This window comes from Bos indicus x Bos taurus, chromosome 25, assembly GCF_003369695.1.
Source record: "Bos indicus x Bos taurus breed Angus x Brahman F1 hybrid chromosome 25, Bos_hybrid_MaternalHap_v2.0, whole genome shotgun sequence".
Classification (NCBI taxonomy): Eukaryota; Metazoa; Chordata; class Mammalia; order Artiodactyla; family Bovidae; genus Bos; species Bos indicus x Bos taurus.
Window position 1 is genome coordinate 29,027,431 of NC_040100.1, and position 22,845 is coordinate 29,050,275.

The window sequence follows — 22,845 nt, forward strand, 5'->3', positions numbered from 1 at the left end:
GGGAAACACATTTTGATAAGTGCTCAAGGTTCTAGGCTTCTAAGAAGCCTTATGTCTGAAATGAAATTCTGCTATGACTACAAGCCTTCTAACATAGTCTAGGCCACAGTGTCATACCGCCATGGTCAGAAAAGAATGTCAGCAGACGACTTTCCATGAGTGCCATGCAGCATACGGGCAGCTGAGCTGGGTGGCTGTTTTGGACACAAAGGCATTGTCCACAGCCTATTCTGTGTAGCTTGTTAAGAGGCTGAGCTGAAGTCACCCAGTCTGCTGAGTGAATGACCCCAGAGTATGGTGTGCTCCACCCTTGGATCTGTCTGGATGTTTGAAAGCCACGCTAAACAACATCGCCAGTGTCATCATAGAACATTAGAAAACTGACAGATGCCCAAAAGGGTAGACTTTATTTTATAGCATCTAGAATGTGAACATGAGTCATGTAGTGTACTGGGATAGAATCCCAATGTACGATTGGCCCTTGTATCAGATGGGAACTTTAATTTTAGTCTTTGACAGAATCATTGTCAGTCCTTCAGAGAATAAGTGCAAAAATAGTGTTTCATCAGGAAGCTTGCAGGAACGTGGCCAGGGCCCCACACAGTCTTGTGTGTCTCTACCAAATTATAGCCGCCCTGAATCTTCACTGAAATAAAAATAACATTTCCTGCAAGCGATGGTCCGAGTGTGTTTCCAATATCTACAGATGAAAAGCCTTCTGGGAGAGACTGTTCTTCAATACAATTCACAGGGAAGGAGCATCCTTTCATGTGCTTGTCAGTATTTCTGCTCGCCTAGTGCATTTCTCATACGTTAAAATGAAAACTGTTTGGTCAGATGAGCCAAACATGAGGTATTTTATCAGATCATCCCAGGGTGTCAGTGTAGGCCATCTGACAGCCAGTCAGTATGAGGCGTGCATGCAATGAAATGTTTTAATTTTCTCTCAAAAGGGCAGGCGGGGATGCTTCCAGAGCAGTGGCCTGCAAACCGTCTGGCCTAAAAGGAGAGGGAGGCCCTCGGCGAGTTGACTTTGGGTCTGTTCCACAGACACTCAGCTCCAGTTTTAGAATCGGTTTCCCAGTTGCATGGGGTACAGTCAGCCAAGTCACACACAGAATTGGTTTGCGTGTTCTTCCAGGGTTAGGGGTGATTTGCTTCTCTGTAAAGCCCAAACATGAAGGTGGAGGGATGAGTGAGAAGGGCTATAAATATAATTCATTTGGAAGGGGTTTCTATTTAGTTAAAGTATTGAGTAAGCAAACAAGGTAGTGTAGGATTAACTAACTTAAAAAAAATCTTTTGTTTCTGCTGAGAATAAATTTTTACTGAGTTTAAACAGAAATGACAACTTATAAGCGAGATGAAATATTAAAGGACAAAGAGCTAGTGTAATGCTTGACAAAATGTATCTTTAAAATTAAGAAAATATATATTTACATGGCAAGAGAACTGGGGAAGTCTGCTTTTTAAATGTCATCCTCGTTTGTCTTTATAGGACAATAGATTTTTAAAAGAAATAAAGCAGCTGCACACTCAAACTTGTGATTTTACTTTATATTCGTCTCCCCACAGCAGGTGGGGTAGTGCACAAGATATACAGGATTGATTCTACTGGTGTTTTCAGTTGAACTTTCTCTAAGAAAATCTCTAGTTATTATCCCTGAGGCTCTCAGATGTGGTAGCCTCTGTTTTCTTTTTTAAGTTTAAAAAATAATCACAAAAGGATTTTTGAAGAACAAAACTCAGTTTCCCAAAACCATTGGCTGTTTTTTTTTCAGCACAGGGAGTGGGGAGTATTTTTTATTTTTGGTTTAATGATATTGGGTGTCTTACAAAGCTGTCACAATAGTATAAAATTTTGTGCTTTTTTTTAAAAATTAAAAATTGTCCTGCAAGTTACTGATGTTTTGAATTTTTTGAAAGTTATCTTGAAATTAATTCTGTTGGAATGATGAACTGTAATTTACCCAGCCATACGTGTTGTTGAATCTGGAGGTTGATTTTGATTACTGATGCCTTTGAAGGTATAGCAGTGAACATCTTGTTGATTCAGTTTTTATTCTTCTGTTGAAATTTGGGTACACAATTTATTTTTTTAGTAGTTGATATGTTTCTTCAACTTTTACTGAAAGTTGTTTTGGGTTTTTTTTTTTTTTTTTTGGTTTAGAGTTGGGAGCCATCTCTCAATTTACTAAATGGAGAATTGAGAATTATGTGAACCATAAAAATATTGATCCTTCTAACCCAGGACTAACTCATCAGGTTCTGGTTGTCAGTAGTAATAGCAACCACTTTCGAAGGGAATCTATGCTTTTATATGTCTCATTGTTTTCTGGCATTGCAGGCGGTATCGATTAAACTGGGTGAACCAGCTACCAGATCCAGAATAGTACACTTGAGCCTAATTAGTGAACTAAAAATAAATTTGGTTTCTTAGCCATAGGATTTGGTTTATTAAATTGTAGGCTAGGCAACAAGTCCTCAAACCGCAGAGTACCAGGACTTTGTTTTTTCTGGCGTTCACAGAACAGTAGTATTCATGCTGATGGTTCCATTTGTAAACTGGATCATGCCCTGCCTGGCTTTTGAATGCCGGGTAATAATGTGCCTTAATTGCAGGTCAGTGAAGCCAAACTAATTGCTTGTTGGGCAATTGGATTGCCTTTTTAATTTGCTGTATAATGCAGTCCCTACCAGAAATGCACAATATGCCGTTATCTAAATAAAACTCATTAAAATCATCTTACAGACAACAGAATGCCTGATATTTTGCCCACAATCTCGCAAATAAAAGCAAATTGAATGGCATTATGGAGAGCTGTAATTTAGAAGCACTCTTTTAAAAAGTGCCTTTGTATCCATTTTAAAAGTAGACATAAATGACTGCTATGGTTTCTATCAGTGTGATAGGTTTTTTGTTTGTTTGTTTTTACCAAGGATTATTTTGCTTCATGCTTTTAATATGTTTTAGATGGGAGTAATGAAAGTTCACCCAGTAAAATTAGTACTCATCCAATGATGGCATTTCAGTTTAAAAAAAGAAGAAAAGAAATGGGTGACACATTCCTAGCTCACAAAACACCGGTCCGTAGGGATACCTTTTACAATTTGTGGGGACCGTTGTTCAAGGGGGTTAAGATGGTCGGCATGCTGTAGGACTCGTTTTCTCTCAGTTTCTCTGGACTAACAGGGCAGTTCAGCAGAGGACTTCGTTTTGACTCTTTGATGACTAATTTTATCCATTTAGCTAATATTTATTGAGTAACTCCTGAGTGCCACTGTTGTATGTGTTGGGGATACCAGTTTTTGTTTTCTATTTATAATAAATACTTTAGACTCAAGAAGTGTGCTCAGTCGTGTCTGACTAATATTTAGCTCTAGAGAAAGACGTGAAGTGGATCTTAAGACTCTTCAAAATGATTTTAGACATAAGGTAATATAATTAAGGAGCTTCTATGAAAGAATTTTCTAGATGTTTATATCAGTTGCTTTTTTTTTTTTTTAATAGAAGTTAGTCCATTATCCATTTTCCTTTTCTTTTGGTAGGTTGTTTCTTATGAGAGTCATGGATATCCCCTATCTAAACTTGGAAGGACCAGACTGTAAGTGAATTTTTATTTTCTCATTGCATCTGCACATTTAAGTGTGTGGTCTGGAAAGGATAACAGGAACAGAATTACTGAAGAAAGAGCTTTATTCACTTAAAAATAGCCAGTGATTTTGTGGTTGATATGAATAGTATGCTTAAGTTAATGTTACCCTTGGGCCTTGATTAACCCATCTCTTTACTTACATTTTCCAGTTTATACATGAGTTGAATTTAAAAATATATATATCTTCTCATCATTACTTCATTTTCACTCAGCACTCCGAGTTCATGATTTTCTATAAATACATTGTGTATGTAATTGATTTCAAGATGTACTAGCCGTGACAATAACAGTACATTTTCTATTGTCCAAGTATTTGAGTATGTATATATTTAAGTTTTGTGGTTAGGTTTTTTTTTTCTCTTTGAAGACCTCGGACAGCCATGCTGTTTGAGAGGTAGTTGTTGCTACTTCCGATTGTTCTTTTCCATTGCTGTTTTTGTAGCCTTGGTAAATTGCCTTAATATATGCCATAGGCATATAGAAACAGAGGAATTACACTTTATACAAAATGATAATAAACACTGCAGTAGAAGTTTGAGGACATACTGTGTTGCACTTCCTATTAGTTTTAATGCTCAAACCTGTCATCCTTGCAACAATTCTGTGAGCTGAGTCTCGTCATCCCCAGTTTATAACCATGAGTGGTTAGGTCTCTTGCTCTGAGTTGCACAGTCAAGTGGTGGGTGTGGGATTAGAAAACAAGATTGTGACTCAGGACTGCGTCTGTTCAAACAGTCCATTCAGTTTGGACAATGCATTTTTTTTTTTTTTGTTTAAGTTAGATAAACATGGACATTAGGGCTCATTTAGTAATCGCAAGGCTTTCATAATGATTCTCCAAGTTAGCCTGGGCTCAGTTTCATTGACGAACCACTGGTCAGCTGTCCACTTTTCAGCCATCAACCTTTCATCAAAAATTTGTTTTGTAGTGCAGCCTAAACGTGATCACGTCCTCCACGTGACATTCCCCAAAGAATGGAAAACCAGCGACCTTTACCAGCTTTTCAGTGCCTTTGGTAAGTCAAGCATAAGTATGGATGTCCTTTTAGGGTCCTGCTCCTCTTACAGTCTAGGTGGTCAGAGTATATAGATGGCTTTAGCTTGGACATAAAAGAGGATTACTATGCAAAGTTTTCATCTCAGAGAGTTTTTGGAGCTTGGTATGCTGCTTTCTTATGCCAATATGGTCTGAGGACTTTTTGGTAGCATCCCACAGTAGAGCACTGTTACTCATCTATATCCATGGAAATAGGGTTAGGGTTAGGGTTAGGGTTCTAGCCCCTCACTGACATCCATAGGGAGGAAGTCTAGGCTGAATCATTGTTAAGGTAAAATGGAAAGAGAACACCTGTTCCATAAGGGCAGGCAGTTGCTGCTTGATATCGAATAGTCCAGCAGACAAACACAGGTGTTTGAGGGGACTGAGTATGAGGTAGGTTCTTCTGTTACCTTTTTTATCAGGTCAGGTGATTAGATTAAATTGAACAGTCTTCTGATTAGGGTTTATAAAGGCCATTCTGATTGTAAGTCTTCAGCAGTGTCTTTTAATTTTAACAAAGTATTTAAACTGTTCTGGAAATTCGTGATTAAAATGGAAGCAGCAAAAACCTGAATGTCCAATAATAGGCATGTTTAGTGAATGTTAACGTGTCTCCCCAACAGCTTAGTATGTAGCCGTTTTATAAAGAGTTGAAGAGTTTGTTAAAAGGTTGTTAAGTGTTTATATTTTAGCATTCACAGTAAAAAGCAGATGCAAAGTAGAATTCCTGTATAACTAACATCATTTTTGTTGAAATCAAACTGAAAGGATACACCGTGCTCTTATCACTAAATGTTTTAGATAGGATTTTTTTCTTCCTCTTTGTGCTTTTCAGTATTTCTTAAAATAAACATATATTAGCTTTTACAAGTACAAAACGTTGCTCAATTTTTAGGCACGTAAGTGTATGCAAGTATATTTCTGGCAAGTTATCCTAATCTTTGTAGATAGTCTAAATGACTTCTGAAATTCTAGCCCTGCTTTTTAATTTAAATGAAGTTAGATTTCACAGTACATTCCTTTGGTAAGCTTTGGATGTTGTTTCCCATCTTGTGTTGCTCTTACCCCTGTTTACTTAAACTTTAATTGGCTGAATTCAGCAGGATTCTCTGAGTAGAATATTTTTCATTTTAATTAAAGAAAGGTTAGCTGTGTGATATTGAACAGGTAACCTCTCTGTGTTTCCTCCTTGGAGATGATGATGGTGATGCTGCTGCCTCTTTAATGGGCTTGTCAGGATGATCAAATGAGCTGATCCATGGAATGCATTCAGAATAGTATGTGGCCTAGAGTAACTACTTGAGAAACGTTAAATATTGTTGTTGAGTCACTAAGTCATGTGCAGCTCTTTGCAACCCCATGGACTGTGGCCCACCAGGCTCCTCTGTCCCTGGGATTTCCCAGGCAAGAATACTGGAGTGGGTTGCCATTTCCTCCTCCAGGGGATCCACATCTCCTGCACTAGTAGGTGGATTCTTTTCCTGAGCCACCTGGGAAGCCCCCAAATACTATTTGTCTAAAAAAAACATACAGGGTAGAGAGCTAAGGAAGTAATGGTAGTGACTTCTGTAATTGAGAAAGTCCTGGCACCCCAAGGTGCAGCAGGAAGTCAAAGTTCTTTCCTGTGAAGGAGACTCAAAGCAATTTTCAAGTATTCCAAAGCCTTCAAAAATTTTAATAGATAATAAATTTTTTCATCACTAAGTTTTGCTGATGTTTAGCCATTTAAAAAAAATTCCAGTCTTCTGTGTTTTTTCAGGAAGAGGGTAGTGTGTAGATCTCTGCTTGCCCCTGGTTTTCTCCAGCTCCTGGCCCTCTGCTCCTCTCCCACCTCTGTCCGCTCTCCTGCATTCCGTTCTGTTTGCGTTTCGCCTTTGCAGAGGACTTGTCTCTGTGTGTGAAAGTCATTTTGTGCCACTATACTGTTCTCTGTCCCTCCGTGTTTTTCTTTTCTGTATTGGTCTGTCTTGGTCTCCTCTCTCTGACCCCTTCTTCTCGTCCTTTATCCCCTACCTGTTTTTCGTTATTTGAGTTCTTTCCCTGGCCTTGAGATCAGCATTGACTTTTTCTTATTTCTTACACACATGTTCTCTGGTTTTTACTGTGATCTTTTTGAAAATATACCAGGTTCATGGACTTTTGGTTCTTTAGTACGTGAGCCTGGCATAGTCCTTCATTTATTTAAGTCTTCATTAGTTTTCGTTTGTTTGTTTATTTTCAGTCCTGACCCCAGCAGTGAGAGTGCCGAATCCTAACGACTAGACCACCAGGGAACTCCCTACTAATGATCTTGATTGGGAAAAAGTCTCTAACCCTGGCAGGAGATTGGGTTGAATGATAAACTGCCTCAGGATTTAATCCAGAAGGATCTTTTTTTGTTTGTTTTTAAAACAAACTTTAGAAGATTCTTCTGGTTTTCCTGGTTTATCTGCTTTCTTGAAGTTTCAACTGTAGTAGCTACTATGATAGATTTAAGTTTTATTTCTCTGTAGTGCTGAGATTTTGATCATCTTTTAAACTAACACCTCATCTCTCTTTAAATTGATGGATGTTCTGAAATAGATCAGATATATAAATGGAATCTGATAGCTACCTAAATGGCTAAATGCTGGCTTTGCTTTTAATTCACGACTTCAGGTAACATTCAGATATCTTGGATTGATGACACATCAGCATTTGTTTCTCTCAGCCAACCTGAACAAGTGCCGATTGGTAAGTGTGTTGGTTAAAAGGGGGAGCTTGCCCACTCACCAGTCTAGATGCTGTGCTGTTCAGTCCGCTGATTCACAAGCACTGCTGCCTGGTTTGTTTTGAGCTTGTCTTTAAAATAAAGGAAGTAATTAGTAAGTATCGCATGTAGATGAAAAAATAAGACAAATGTATAGATTCTTTAGATATACTTTATCATATATTTTTCATTTTTCTGTTCCCTTCCTATAGCCCTTTTTCCAAAATGATTTGTATGTTTACTTTGAAAGAAGTAGCAAGTTGAGAGGAATGGGGAATACCAGATGGTGATTCCTATATTGACCTGTTTGCCTCTATACTTTTCCCATTTATTTTATAACTTTTTGCGATTCACTTATTTCATTAAACTGGTATCAAATACTTGTTTTTACGGCGAATAAACTGAAAGATACTCCAGTTGCTCCTACATTAGGATTGTAAAAAGTCGAATACCAGCTCTCTTACTGTTGGACCCTAAATAGTTTTGATTTTAACCATCACCAAGCATCCTGTTTTCTTAGGGTGCAAAGCTATTGAAGAAAATATGTATTGTTCAGCTACTTCTTCACATAGATTTCAGGTTCCCTGGTGCAAATAATAAAAATGTATGAAAATGTTAAGTATGCTGATTAACATTTTCTTCTTATTAAATGAAGTGCCATAGGCTAAAAGTATACAATTCTGACTGAGGCATGAGTAGAATACAAGCAGTTCTATATGAAAATTTCTGCAAATACACAAATTCAGGTCAAATATTTTTTGGTATTTAAAAAAAAAGTATATAACCATCACAGGAATATATGCCGTTATAGAAATGGAAAGTTGAGGCTCTGGAGTCATAGTGCTGCACTACCTATAGTGTGACCTTGGGCAGGTTCTTTAATAAGCTGCTGCTTATCTTTATAAACTGAGGACGATGTTACGGATTTTCTAGGATTGTTGTGAGGATTACATGAGATGATTATGTATACAAAGCTGGCATTGCTTTGAACTTTTATGGTGGTTATTTCGAAGTAGATTTCCATATGAAAGGCACTGCAGGAGCTTATGACACCAGGAACAGTACTGGATACAAGGTGTGAATTATATTGCTATTAATAGTTACATGTTCTCATATTTGCTTATTTGTGACCCATCCCCCCACAATCCTTAGAAAGACAGTTTACATGGAATCCGAAGGGAATGGGTTATTAGAAAGCTAAGGATGACTTCAAGTGTGGGGCAAGGACCCTGAGATTAAGATGGTTGTGAGACTTCAAGGAATTAGGCCATGCAATGGGAGCGAAGGGGATGCACAGGCTTTAAAGTCACACTGACATGGGAACTAGCCTGCCTCTGCCACCTGTCAGCCACGCACCTCGAGGCATGTCACATAAATTCTAAGCCACAGGCTCCTCACTTGAGAGATGGAGATGATGATAGTTACTTTGTAAGATGTTATCACATATTATCTATTTAATTCGGCTGCTCTGGGTCTCAGTTGTGGCACTCAGGATCTTTGATTTTGGTGTGGCATGCAGGATCTTTAGTTGCAGCATGTGAACTCTCTGCAGCTTGTGGGATGTAGTTATCCAATCAGCGGCTCCCCAGCACCTGCATTGGGAGCTCGGAGTCTTAGCCCCTGGACCACCAGGGAAGCCCCAAGATCACAGATTTTAAGTTCCCAGCAAAGAGCCTGGCACTCCACCAGCAGTGCCTGACAATTGGTAGTAATTATCATGATACTGCTTGGCCTCCATTGCTGTGAACAGTAAACATAAGTGTGTGTAAATCTGGAATCTGTAAGACACTAGTGAGTAGTATTTACTTGAAATGCAAGCATAATTCCTTGTTTATGGGTAAGAGGTGTCAAAGCCTCTTTTAACGTTCCTGTTATACTGTATTTGATGTCCCGTAATGATTATTCCCTTACTTATTTTTGCATCTTTCAATAGTACAGTAGCTTTTAAGCTCAATATTTTATTCAGTGATAGCTGAAATCAGGAAGCTAGATTTCAGAATCACATAGCCACAGAAGTCCTCTGATTTGTTCATTGCCCGTCTTATTCACCACTGGGGGCTTCCCTGGTGGCCCAGATGATGAAGACTCTGCCTGCAGTGCAGGAGACCTGGGTTTAATCCCTGGGTCAGGAAGATCCCCTGGAAAAGGGAATGGCTACCCACTCCAGTATTCCTGCCTGGAGAATTCCATGGACAGAGGAGCCTAGCGGGCTGCAGTCCATAGTGTTGCAAAGAGTCAGACATGACTGAGTGACTGGACACAAACACATTCACCACTGATTGCCTTCTCATGCCTGGCATGTGAATGGGCCATGTCGGGAATTGGCCAAGGTGAAATTGTGACTTTTTACCTTTTTTCCTCCTAGGTTAAGAAGTTAGGTGACTTTTTTTTTAATTCCTTCTCTTCTTTATTTTTTATTTATTTTATTATGATGATTATTTTATTTGGGGATCTTTGTTGCGGCCTGTGGGCACTCTCTAGTTTTGGCGCACTGGGACTGCTCTGTAGTTGCAGTGTGCTCACTCCTTGCAGTGGCTTCTCTTGTTGCAGAGCATGGGCTTTAGAGCCTGAGGGCTTAGTAGTTGTGGCACGTGGGCTTAGCTGCCCAGCCAGGGATCACACCTGCGTTCCTCCTTTGGAAGGCGGATTCTTAACCACTGGACCACCAGGAAAGTCCTGTGACTTGTCTTTTGACACATGCGGCTTTACTAAGCAAGTCTAATATTCCACCATAGTCTCTCTTCTGACAGAAAAGACAACTCAACGTAAATACCTGGCCATTTGCACGTACTGTGCCTGTGACTGCAGTTTTCTTGGCCAGGAGCCGTCTTGTACTCAACCATCCTCTCCCTCCAGAAGCCTGGCTCTGTCCTACCTCCATCCTCAGCTCAGCCTCGACAAACGTGTCTCCAGGCTCCCTTTACAGCGGTTTGGACCCCGTTCCCTGTACGGAGCCTGGTACCCTTTCTTAGCATACCTTGCTTCCGTGGCGGTCTTCCCAGATGGACTGCAGACTCTCTGAGAGCAGGGACCTTATCTCTTGTTTGCCATTGTGTTTTCAGGGCTTCGAGTTGTAGTGTCTGATGTTAGAAGTGTATGTTACGTAGTTGTTGAGCTGAATAAATGCCATTCAAGGTGTCATGACTTAGAAATGCCTTTTTGCACTTGCTGGGTGTATCTCGTGTCTCAGGCCTTGTGCTGTGATTTCTGAAGCGATGCAAATGTTTCACTGAAAGACAGTATAGAATTTGTTTTCTATCATGGTGATTTTACCGATGAGCAAGACCCAAGGTATTTAATATGCTGCAAATCCTGTTAATGTTATCTTAAACAAATTACTTATTCATTTCAGCGGAAACACAGGGCCTGTTAGATCAATAACGTAACATTGGAAAAATCATTAAATGCCTATCTATATAGCAGCTCATAATGGCTTCTTTGGCTCAGTTACAAACTATTTTTGATTTACATTTAAGGAGTTGCTTTTTTACTGACACCTGTCTTTTTTTTTTTTTATTTCTTCATCGTACTGAGTCTAATCAAGATTTCTTCAGAGCATTTTCATGACTATGACAGCTCTTTCTCAGGTCTATCAAAATGATTAAAACTCTTCTCCTGAGTGTCATTTAGTTTGATTCCTGTTGCTTTTTGTTTCTTCACATTCTTCCCCTCTGTCTGGGAAGACAGCCTGTGGGCAGCGTGGGACTTGATCCCATGGAGGAGATCACTTAGCCTCATCGTTTGAGAATTTTTCTCAGAGTCATTGAATAAGAAATCACCTGTAATGGTCACATCTGAATAACTCAGACATATTTAGGATTTTTATATACCTAATGCAGTCTTGTTAAATGGGGGAAAGAGCTCAACAATATTTCAAATGTACTGGCTCTTCCTAGTCTTACTCTCAATATTTAGACATTGTCTTATGTGTCCTTAGGCTCCTCTGTCCATGGAATTCTCCAGGCAAGAATACTGGAGTGGGTAGCAATTCCCTTCTCCAAGGGGATCTTCCTGACCCGGGGATCGAACTCGTTTCTCCTGCAGTGCAGGCAGATTCTTTATAGTGTGAGCTACGAGGGAAACTCCTTAAATACATTATAAGGCATTATCCCTCTGCATATAATTGTTATAGAAATAGCTTGAGGAAAATTAGCTTTTCATTTGTTTTGAAAGTCAGAGGTTGGAGCACACCATGAATACTACAGAGAAATTTTAAAAAACAAAAATTGATGAAGGCCCTAGGTAAAAAAACCTAGTGGTTATTTTGTAAAGCTAGCCCCCCTTCAGGGATTTACAGAAATTCCTGATACGCTGCCTTACGAGCTTGTTCACAATGAGTTTATGGGGATGGGTAGGTACCTGGTTTTACAGCTTCACTCAGTCCCTAGTATGAGTGTGTTTATGTTAAATCATCCTTTTAAAAGCCCAGCTTGTGATTGTGCTGAACAGATAAACATCAGAGCTGTGATATGGTTTTTGAGGTGATTATTTAGTACTGGATTTCTGAAGAGGCTGCTTATAACTTTAAACTTTACCTGTGCTTTTTGTTAGCCTTTTAAAGTTTACCGAATCTGTAGAGGTACTCATCTGTGGGATTGATTTGTGTTCTCGTTTTTCCTCAGTCACTCTAGGTTCCTGACTTTGTTGCTCTTTTCAAAGAACCAGCTTTTGGCTGACTTCATTTTTCTATGTTGTTTGCTGGCATCTATTTTGTTGGTTTCTGCTTTGTTGTTTTCTTTCTTTTTTTTTTTTAAGTTGCTTTGGATTTACTTTGCTCTTCTTTTCCAGTTTCTTGAAGTAGAGTTATGTGCTTTTTTTTTTCCCCCTGTCTTCTAAAATATTTTTGAGCCTGGCTTCCAGTAGCTTAGCAGTACAGCCAGTGATCAGTCAGATGTGCTTGAGCACCTTGAACCAGTAAGGCTTTCTGCTTTTGCCAAGAAGGTCTGGGAATGTTCAGCATCCCGCCTTCAAGCAGTTCATAAGTCTGCCCCAGTGTTCACTTTGGGGTGGACCTTCTTTCTCCAGTGTGAGTGCAGAAAGCTTCACGCCCAGCCAACAGTATGTATGTAGCTAAGACCCTGTCCCAGTCATTGATTTTGACCTCTTTTTGGTTCTAATACAAGCATTTAAAGCTATAAGTTCCCCCAAAGCACCGTTTCAGGTACATCCATCAGCTGTACTTTGTGTTTGCATTATTGTTAAGTTAGACACGTTTTCTAAAGGCTCCTTTAACCAGGGATTATTGGGAAGGCTGTTGTTTAATTTCCAAGTACTTCGAATTTTCCTAGATTTCTTGTTACTACTTTATAATTTAATTGTGTTGTGATTAGAAATTTTACTATGATTTCAGTCCTTTCAAATGCAGTGAAATTTGCTTTATAGCCTCACATAAGATATGACCTGTCTTGCTGAACATACTGTGTACACTTGTAAAGAATGTAAACGCTGCGGGATAAGGTTTGGTCTATAAGTATCATTGTTGTTCAGATATTGTATGTTTACTGATGTCTTATTTAGTAATTCTATCCATTTTTGAGAGAAGGTGTTAAACTCTTGGATGATTGTGGAAATGTCTATTTGCCCCTTTCATTTTGTCATTTTTCATGTCATATATTTTGAAGCTGTTATAATTGTTTTGAATTTCTGGTACATTCATTCATTTGTCATTATGAAATGCCTGTCTTCATCTTCTGTGTTACTGTTATTTTTAAGTCTAATCTGATATTAATGTAGTTAGTCTTTTTTATGTTTGGCAGATCCTTTGTGGTGTATCCTTTTTCTTCCATTTACTATGAGCCCATCTATGTATACATAAAATAATCTCTTGTATTTGCAGACAGTGCATAGTTGGGTCTTGCTTTTTTAAAAAATCCATTCTGATAACTCTGACTTTTTATTGGAGTATTTAGTCCATTGATGTTTAGTGTAATTATTTCTATGCTTAGGCTTGTCATTTTAAAGTTTGTTTTTTGTTTATTCATTCTGTTTTTTATTCCTTTGTTTCCCCCTTTCCTGTCTTCTTTTGGATTATTTGAAAAATTTAAAAGAATTCCATTTTAATTTTTCTGTTGGCTTTTTAGTGTTATATACCTATTTGCTTTAGAAATTTCAACATATATTCATAACTTTTCACAGTCCTCTTAGAGTTCATGTTCTCATATAGAGGGTGGAAACCTTACCTATATATAGGTAGAAACCTTTGTATATATATTCCACGGAATTCAGTACATTTAAATAGGTCCATTTACTCTAATTCCTTACTGTCTTTCTGGCTGTGACTGGCACAGGTATCATTACAAGTGCTCTGATTATAAATCCCACAGAATGGTGTTATAGTTTTGCTTTAAGTAGTCATATGTATTTTAAGAAATTAAAAGGATGAACTTTTGTATTTTCCCAGATAGTTACCATTTCAAATGTCTTCATTCATTCCTGAAGATCCAAGTTTCTTTAGGGTATCATCTCACTTCAGCCTGAAGAACTTCTTTAGTATTTCTTATAGTGCTGGTGTGGTGGCAAGTATTTCTCTTGGTTTTTCTTTATCCGAAAATGTCTTTTTTTGCCTTCATTCATGTAGAACATTTTAGCTAGGTATAGAATTCTGGGCTTTTCTTTCAGCATTTAAAGATGTTCCACCGTCTTCTGGCTCCCATGGTTTCTGATGACAGGGTTGCAGTCATTTGAATCATTGTTGCCCTCTGTGTAATGAATTGTTTTTCTCTGACTACTTTAAAGATTTTTCTCTCTACCACTGATTTTTTTAGAGTTTGACTATGATGTACATAGGCATGGCTGTCTTGAATCTATAGATTTATGTCATTTATCAGGTTTGGGTAGTTTTTAGACATTATTTGAATGTATTTTTCCTGTTCTGTATTCTCTTACCTCTTCTTTTGGGGCTTCAGTTACCTATATATAGGAGACCTTTTGATTTTGTTCCTATGTTTCCTGATGCTCTGTTCATTTCTTTTCTACCTTTTTTTCTCTCTTCTTTAGATTGGATCATTTCTGTTGACCTACAAGATCACTGACTCTTCCTCAGTCATCATTATTCTGCTATTAAGCCCGTCCAGTGAATTTTTAATTTTATATATTTTTTAGTTCTGTATTTTCATTGTTTATTTTTCACTTTTTCTACTTCTCTGTTGAGATTTTTTATTTTGAGCCTATATACCTTTACTTTGATGAACATATTCAGAATAGCTAGTTTAAAGTCTTTGTCTAGTAATTCCAATGTCTGTGTCATCTAAGCATTGGTACCTGTTGATTACCTTGTTTTTGAGACTGGGTCACATTTTCCTGACTCCTCATATATTCAGTAACTTGGGGTTGTTTTCCTGGACAGTGTGACTATTCTTTGGTGGTGACTTTGGATTCACTTATATCCCTCAGTGTGTTGCTGTTTTTGTTTTAGTTTTAAGAGGCAGTTAGCTTAACTTCAAAGCCTCTCATGCTTGTGGTGGGAAATAGCTTAGATATTAGCAGTTCAGACTGCTTTCACTCTGCCACATGCACGGCCAGGGATCAGCCAGTTGTGCTGTGTGTGCTCAGGCACTTTTCAGTCATGTCCGACTCCTGGGCGAGGGTACGGATTGTAGCCCACCAGCCTCCCCTGTCCATGGGATTCTCCAGGCAAGAATACTGGAGAGGGTTGCCGTGCCCTCCTCCAGGGGATCTTCCCAACCAAGGGATTGAACCTGTGTTTTTTATGTCTCCTTCGTTGGCAGGCGGGTTCTTTACCAGTAGTGCCCCTGGAAAGCCCCACATTGGGGTGCCCAAACCCTGGGTTCCTCTTTCTAGGATTCCTTCGTCATTCCATATTGCCACTGATTACCCCTTGCTCCCCCAATCCCCAGCCCCCTGACCCCTCCGACGAGAAAGACATGGGATTTCTCTATCAGAGTTTTAATTCCTCTTTGCCCTTTTTACTACAGATTCCCTTTAGGGCAAAGTCACATTAGAAAAAAAAAAACAACACCAAAAACCCAGGAAATTCACTCTATGCTAGTTTGCTTCCTTCAAGTTTTGACTCCCCTCCAGTATCTCTCTGTTTCTGTCCCAGGGCCCTTAAATACTTGCTTTTAGCGTTTTCCCCCGGAGCTTATGTTGTCATCAGTGGAAAGGTCAGCTTGTTAGGAGCTTATTCCTCTGTCTTGGAGGTGCAATGCTTTTACCTTTGCTTTTCACTTGTTGCCCCTATAGCATCTGCTTTTGATGCAAAACTTCCTGCTGTACTATGCCATACTTGAACTACGTCTTTCTCTTTGTTTAATAACATTTTAAGAGAATCTAATGTTAGTGCAGTAACAACCTGTCACTTACTTCCTCTAATCAGTTAAAAAGTTTCAGTTCAGTTCAGTTGCTCAGTTGTGTCTGACTCTTTGCAACCCCATGGACTGCAGCACGCCAGCCCTCCCTGTCCATCACCAACTCCCGGAATTTACTCAAACTCATGTCCATTGAGTCGGTGATGCCATCCAACCATCTCATCCTTTGTCGTTCCCTTCTCCTCTTGCCTTCAATCTTTCCCAGCATCAGAGTCTTTTCAAATGAGTCAGCTCTTTGTATCAGGTAGCCAAAGTATTGGAGTTTCGGCTTCAACATCAGTCCTTCCAGTGAACATTCAGTACTGATTTCTTTTAGGATTGACTGGTTGGATCTCGTTACAGTCCAAGGGACTCTCAAGAGTCTTCTCCAACACCACAGTTCAGAAACATCAACTCTTTGGCGCTCAGCTTTCTTTATAGTCCAACTCTCACATCCATACATGACTACTGGAAAAACCATAGCCTTGACTAGACAGACCTTTGTTGGCGAAGTAATGTGTCTGCTTTTTAGTATGCTGTCTAGGTTGTCATAACTTTTCTTCCAAGGAGTAAGTGTCTTTTTATTTCATGGCTGCAGGCACCGTCTGCAGTGATTTTGAAGCCCCCCAAAAGAAAAAGTTTAGTTCCTTTTAAATACCACTCATATACTGATAGACAATATCCTGACAAATGATTGGTGTTTTTGCTTCTCTCTGTGGTGCTTTTCATAGTTGGCTAGTGTGTTTCTGTATATTTATTCTTGTCAAGAAATGCACAGAACAGTCAAGAACCAAAAAATAAGTGATATTTTTCCTTTCTTGGTAATTTTCCTAATCTTAAATGGTATGTGGGTTCAACAGTTATCTTGAATTATAAATTATGGCAATAAATAAATGAGTTCAACTACAACATGCCTTTTTAAAATAAAAATCCTTTTAAATCAGCTTGTTCCGGAGGGAGAGGATAGATGACAACTTTTGGTTAAAATTATACATGATTTTTATGCCGTAAGTGCTGGATCCTGAAAGCAGTGTTCTGTTTTGTTTTTTGACCACACCACGCAACATGTGGGATCTTAGTCCCCTGACCAGGGATTGAACCCATGCTTCCTGCAGTGGAAGCGGGGAGTCCTAACCACTTCCAGGGAAGTCTTTATATTTGTTTTTATACAGGACAAGATTTTTTTTTTTTTGATAGTAGTGGCTTATTGAGTACTTCAGTTTGGTAAAGGGAAATCATTATTAGTATGAAGCATGCATGTCTAGGGACTGTGGCCAAAATCTTAAAATTAAAAAAAAAGCATGCATGTCTATATGTTATGTTTTGATATCTTCTCCTTTGAAAACTTTTAAGAGCAACTGACTTTTTATTCCCCCTGTAAATCACTTAATCCACAAAAGGCACTGTGGAAATTTTTGATAATATTTATTAGGAACCTTCTTGTTTGCCTAATTCCCTTATGTGTTTAATCTTGAGAGTTAGCGGTCTTATGCACCTCTGCTGTGAAATCTGTATCAGTCAGATTTATTTAAGAGTGTGACGGTAACTTGGACTCTTCCTAATTAAGGCATTAGCTGGTGTAAGAATAGGGCGGAAAGTTTCCTGACTGCCAGATAAGGCTTCCCAAGTTCTTAATAGAATTACCAGTGTTAAAGCAAGCAGTGAGGAAATGAGTCCTGTGGGAGTGAGAATGTCACCAGGAGAAACACAGTGCTTATGCCTCAGAGGCTGGATCTTTATCTTCTGTTCAAGGAACTGGGTTCGACCTTTGTGTTTAAGGGGCCATGTTATATCTGGTTCGAAGACTTTGCTTTGTGATGCACTGGCCGAATATTCAGGAAACCCATCAAATTTAGTTGTCATGTCATTTGTTAAAATATTGCTTTTGTTTTGCTCTCCTGCTTCCAATTTTAGAAGTAAATCAAACTCACTATAGAAAATGTGAGAAATATCTGAAAATATAAAGGCAAAAACAGTTCAACCATGGTCTCACCATCGAGATATGAATGCTAGCAGTATTTTGGTTAGTGTTTCCTGTCAGTTGTTGTACTCTGGGTGAGTATTTTTATAATGTTTTTAATACTAGAGACCTGACTTTAAATGCGTTTTTTAAAAACAATCATATATTTATTTTAGACTTTTGGCTGTGCTGAGTCTTCCTTGCTGCACGGACTTTTCTCTAGCTGAGGTCGCAAGGCTACTCTCGAGTTGTGGTGCGTGGCTTCCCGTTGTGGTGGCTTCTCTCGTTGCAGAGCACCGGCTCCAGGGAGCTCAGGCTTCAGCAGTTGCGGCTTGAGGACTCCAGAGCGCAGGATCGGTAGTTGTGGCGCACAGGCTTAGTTGTTCCGAGGCATGTGGGATGGGATCTTCTTGAGAGCCCATGTCTCCGGCCATTGGCAGGTGGAATTTTTACCACTGAGCCTCCAAGGAAGCCCTAAATGGTTTTTAGGCCTGCTTTTTTATTTAACATTATTTCACAAGCACTTCCCATGCCATTACACATTTTTCTACAAGTTTCCTTTTAATGGATGCACTATATTTCATTGTATAGATATATATAACTTATTTAACTGGAATCCCTTCTGGATTATATAAGTTATATCCACATTTTTACTATTTTTAAATAGCTTCTTTAATGAGCATCTTTGCCTTTATCTCTGATTATTTTCTTAAAAGAAATTCTGAAGACGTGAAATCGTAATGATGATCTTAAAGAAAAAAATCTAAAACAAGTCATTTTTTCCTCTTATTGAACAGTGATAATTTTTGTTAATAGAAAAGTTTTAAAGTACCAAAAAATTAAGAATTTGTATAGCATCCCTCTCATTATTAACAGATAATGCAGTAGCATTTGAGATGTACTTTTGAATTGTGTATATTTAAGTATATATTCATCTTATAGTATTTTATGCTTTGTGTATTGTTTTACTGTGTTCTTTTAACAGTGCTTCATGTCTATGTAATAAACTCTTTATATTTTTTTGTGTTTAGTTGAAGAACATTTCATCATGAATATATCATCATTTATTTAACCAGTTCTGTGCTGGACATTTATACAGTTTTAGGACTCTTTACTCCTATTTTGAAATAAGCTTTTACTTATTTTTCAGATTGAGATTAGAATTGTTCTGGTAGGGTCACTCAAAAAGTCCACTTGGATTTTTCACTGCTATTTTAACAAATTAATTCCATTGATGTCTTTATTTTGACATATTCAGTCTCCAGTGAGGTATATGTATCTTTTCCTTTACTCAGATGATTTTGTGCATCTTTGAATGTAATTTTGTGTCTTGTGGTTCTTGTGTTTATCAACATTCTTTTCAGGGTTACACAGAAGAAGTTATAAAGCAGGTTCCATTGCGTCTGTCCCAGAGAACAAACAGGCTCCTTTGTCCTCTGTGTCTCCCGGAGTTTTCTCAAATTCATGTCCATTGAGTTGGTCATGCTGTCTAGCCATCTTATCCTCTGCTGCTCCCTTCTCCTTTTGCCTTCAGTCGTTCCCAGCATCAGGGTCTTTTCCAATGAGTAGGCTCTTTGCAGCAGGTAGCCAAAGTGTTAGAGCTTCAGCAACAGTCTTTTCAGTCAATATTTAGCATTGATTTCCTTTAGGATTAACTGATTTGATCTCCTTGCAGTCCAAGGGACTCTCAAGAGTGTTCTCCAGCACCACAGATTGAAAGTGTCAATTCTTCAGCACTCAGCCTTCTTTATGGTCCAACTCTCACATCAGCATATGACCACTGGAAAAACCATAGCTTTGACTAGATGGACCTTGACAAGCAAAGTGATGTCTCTGCTTTTTAATATGCTGTATAGGTTTGTCATAGCTTTCCTTTCAAGGAGCAAGCGTCTTAATTTCAAGGCTGCATTCACCATTTGCAGTGATTTTGGAGCCCAAGAAGATAAAATCTCTCACTGTTTCTACTTTTTCCCCTTCTGTTAGCCATGCTATGATGGGACCAAATGCCATGATCTTAGTTTTCTGAGTGTTGGTTTCAAGCTAGCTTTTTCAGTCTCCTCTTTCACTCTCATCAAGAGGCTTTTTAGTTCCTCTTCATTATCTGCCATTAGAGTGGTATCATTTGCATATCTGAGGTTGTTGGTATTTCTCCCAGCAACCTTGATTCCAGCTTGTGATTCATCCAGCCCAGCATTTCACGATGTACTCTGCATATAAGTTAAATAAGCAAGGTGACAATATATAGCCTTGTCATACTCCTTTCCCAATTTTGAATTGTTCAGTTGTTCCATGTCTGGTTCCAACTGTTACTTCTTAACCTGCATACAGGTTTCTCAGGAGACAGGTAAGGTGGTCTGGTACTCCCCATCTTTTTTAAGAATTTTCCACAGTTTGCTGTGATCCACACAGTGAAAGGCTTTAGTGTAGTCAGTGAAGCAGAAGTAGATGTTTTTTTGGAATTCCCTTGCTTTCTCTATGATCCAATGAATGTTGGCTATTTGATCTTTAGTTCTTCTGCCTTTTCTAAACCCAGCTTGTACATCCAAAACTTATTGGTTCACATACTGCTGAAGCCTAGCTTGAAGGATTTTGAGCATAACCTTGCTAGCATGTGAAATGAGTGCAGTTGTATGGTAGCTGGAAAATTCTTTGGCATTGCCCTTCTTTGGGATTGGAATGAAAACAGACCTTTTCCAGGCCTTTGTCCACTGATGAGTTTTCCAAATTTGCTGACATATTGAATGCAGCACTTTACAGCATCTTCTTTTAGGATTTTAAATAGCTCAGCTGGAATTCCATCAACTCCACTAGCTTTGTTGGTAGCAATGCTTTCTAAGGCCATCTTGACTTCACACTCCAGGATGTCTGGCTCTAGGTGAGTGACCACACCATTGTGGCCTTCCAGGTCATTAAGGCCTTTTTTATACAGTTCTTGCCACCTCTTCTTAGCATCTTCTGCTTCTGTTAGGTTCTTATCGTTTCTGTCCTTTGTTGTGCCCATCCTTGCATGAAATGTTGCTTTGATTGCTCTAATTTTCTTGAGGAGATCTCTAGTCTTTCTCACTGTATCATTTTCCTCTATTTCGTTGCATCATTCATTTAAGAATGCCTTCTTATCTCTCCTTGCTGTTCTGTGAAAGTCTTCATTCAGTTGGGCATATCTTTCTCTTCCTCCTTTGCCTTTCGCTTGGCTTCTTTCCTCAGCTATTTATAAAGCCTCCTCAGGCAACCACTTTACCTTCTTGCATTTCTTTTTCTTTGAGATGATTTTGGTCACTGCCTCCTGTACAGTATTTTGAACCTCTGTCCATAGTTCTTCAAGCACTGTGTCTACTAGATCTAATCCCTTGAATCTATTCATCACCTCTACTATATAATCATAAGGGATTTGATTTAGGTAATTTCTGAATGGCCTTATAGTTTTTCCTATTCTCTTCAATTTAAGTCTGAATTTTGCAATAAGGAGTTCGTAATCTGAACCACAGTCAATTCTAGGTTTGTTTTTTTTTTTTAACTGACTGCATACAGCTTCTCCATTTTTAGCCGCAAAGAACATAATCAGTCTGATTTCGATATTGACTATTTGGTGATGTCCATGTGTAGAGTTGTCTCATGGGTTGTTGGAAAAGGGTGTTTGCTATGACCAGCGTGTTCTCTTGACAAAACTCTGTTGGCCTTTGTCCTGCTTCATTTTTTACTCTAAGGCTGAACTTGCCGGTTACTCCAGGTATCGCTTGACTTCCTACTTTTGCATTTCAGTCCCCTGTGATGAAAATAACATCTTTTTTTTTTTGATGTTCTAAACGGTGTTGTAGGTCTTCATAGAACCAGTCAGCTTCAGTTTCTTTGGCATCAGTGGTTGGGGCATAGACTTGTATTACTGTCATGTCAAATGGTTTGCCTTGGAAGCAAACCAAGATCATTCTTTCATTTTTGAGATCACACTCAAGCACTGCATTTTGGACTCTCTTGTTAACTATAAGGGCTACTCCGTTTCTCCTAAGGGAGTCTTGCCCACAGTGGTACATATCATGGTCAGCTGAATTAAATCCACCCATTCCTGTCCATTTTAGTTCACTGATTCCTAAGGTGTTGATATTCAATCTTGCCATCTCCTGCTTGACCACGTCCAATTTACCTTGATTCATGGACCTAACATTCCAGGTTCCCATGCAGCATTGTTCCCTAAGGCATCAGATTTTACTTTCAACACCAGGCACATCCACAACTTAGTGTTGTTTCCATTTTGGCCCAGCCACTTCATTCTTTCTGGAGCTATTATTAATTGCCCTTTGCTCTTCCCCAGTAACATGTTGGAAATGTTCCATCCTGGGGGTCTCATCTGGTGTCATATCTTTTTGCCTTTTCATACTGTTCATGGGGTTCTCCAGGTAAGAATACTAGAGTGATTTGCCATTTCCTCCTCCGTTGGAGGAGGAGAAGGAAACGTTTTGTCAGAAGTCTTCACTATGACACATTTGTCTTGGAAGGCTGTGACCCATGAAGGGGATGAAAGATGTTGCCAGTGAAATCTTATGGGATGGTGAAACTACAGGTAAATTTCACTTTCTTGTGTGTGTGTGTTTTTTTTTTTTCCTGTTTTCTGATTTTTCTGTAGGACAGGTATTACCTGTATATTAAAATTTAATAATGAAGGCATACTTCTTTCATTTTCATATGTGCAAGAAGACAGCAAAAGGAAACTTCTTGCTTCTAAAATTCTTAAATGTCTAGCATGTGGTTGACTGTAGTTATTTTATGGTACTTTTTCCTGATCATGAAATTTATGGAATTAGTTCCTCTGCATTTTCCTTCTTCAACTTTTTGGTATAAATCTGCTATTCCGGGAAGATAAGTATGAAGCATTTTTGATTTGTGTTATTTGTTGATCATATTTCCACTGTTGAGTATTTTTACAACCTGTCCTTTCTTGTTTATCCTGGAAAGAATCCCAAACATCACTTTTGTAGCAGGATGAATGTCACTTCATTATGTTCAGCAAAAATGCCAGAAAATATTAGACCATTGGAGTGTTAAGTAATTTGTAATTGATGGTGGTGGTGACCCTGGCACTTCAGACCAGGGTTTTACCTTAATTTATACACCTCAATATCAACATATCTAGATATTTACTAGTGTGTTTCAGGTTGCTTGAT

The 22,845-nt window shown here is 38.7% G+C and overlaps 1 protein-coding gene across 6 annotated transcripts in view; it reads left to right on the forward strand.

The window, feature by feature from the left end:
* The window catches only part of PARN (poly(A)-specific ribonuclease), a 179,350-nt gene that overhangs the window by 55,726 nt on the left and 100,779 nt on the right, over positions 1-22,845 (forward strand). For all 6 annotated transcript variants that reach the window (XM_027526579.1, XM_027526575.1, XM_027526578.1 and 3 more), the window contains 3 exons: positions 3,550-3,605; positions 4,586-4,672; positions 7,333-7,407. In XM_027526579.1, the coding sequence (XP_027382380.1) occupies positions 3,550-3,605; positions 4,586-4,672; positions 7,333-7,407 (218 nt within the window). The remainder of the gene's footprint in view (positions 1-3,549; positions 3,606-4,585; positions 4,673-7,332; positions 7,408-22,845) is intronic.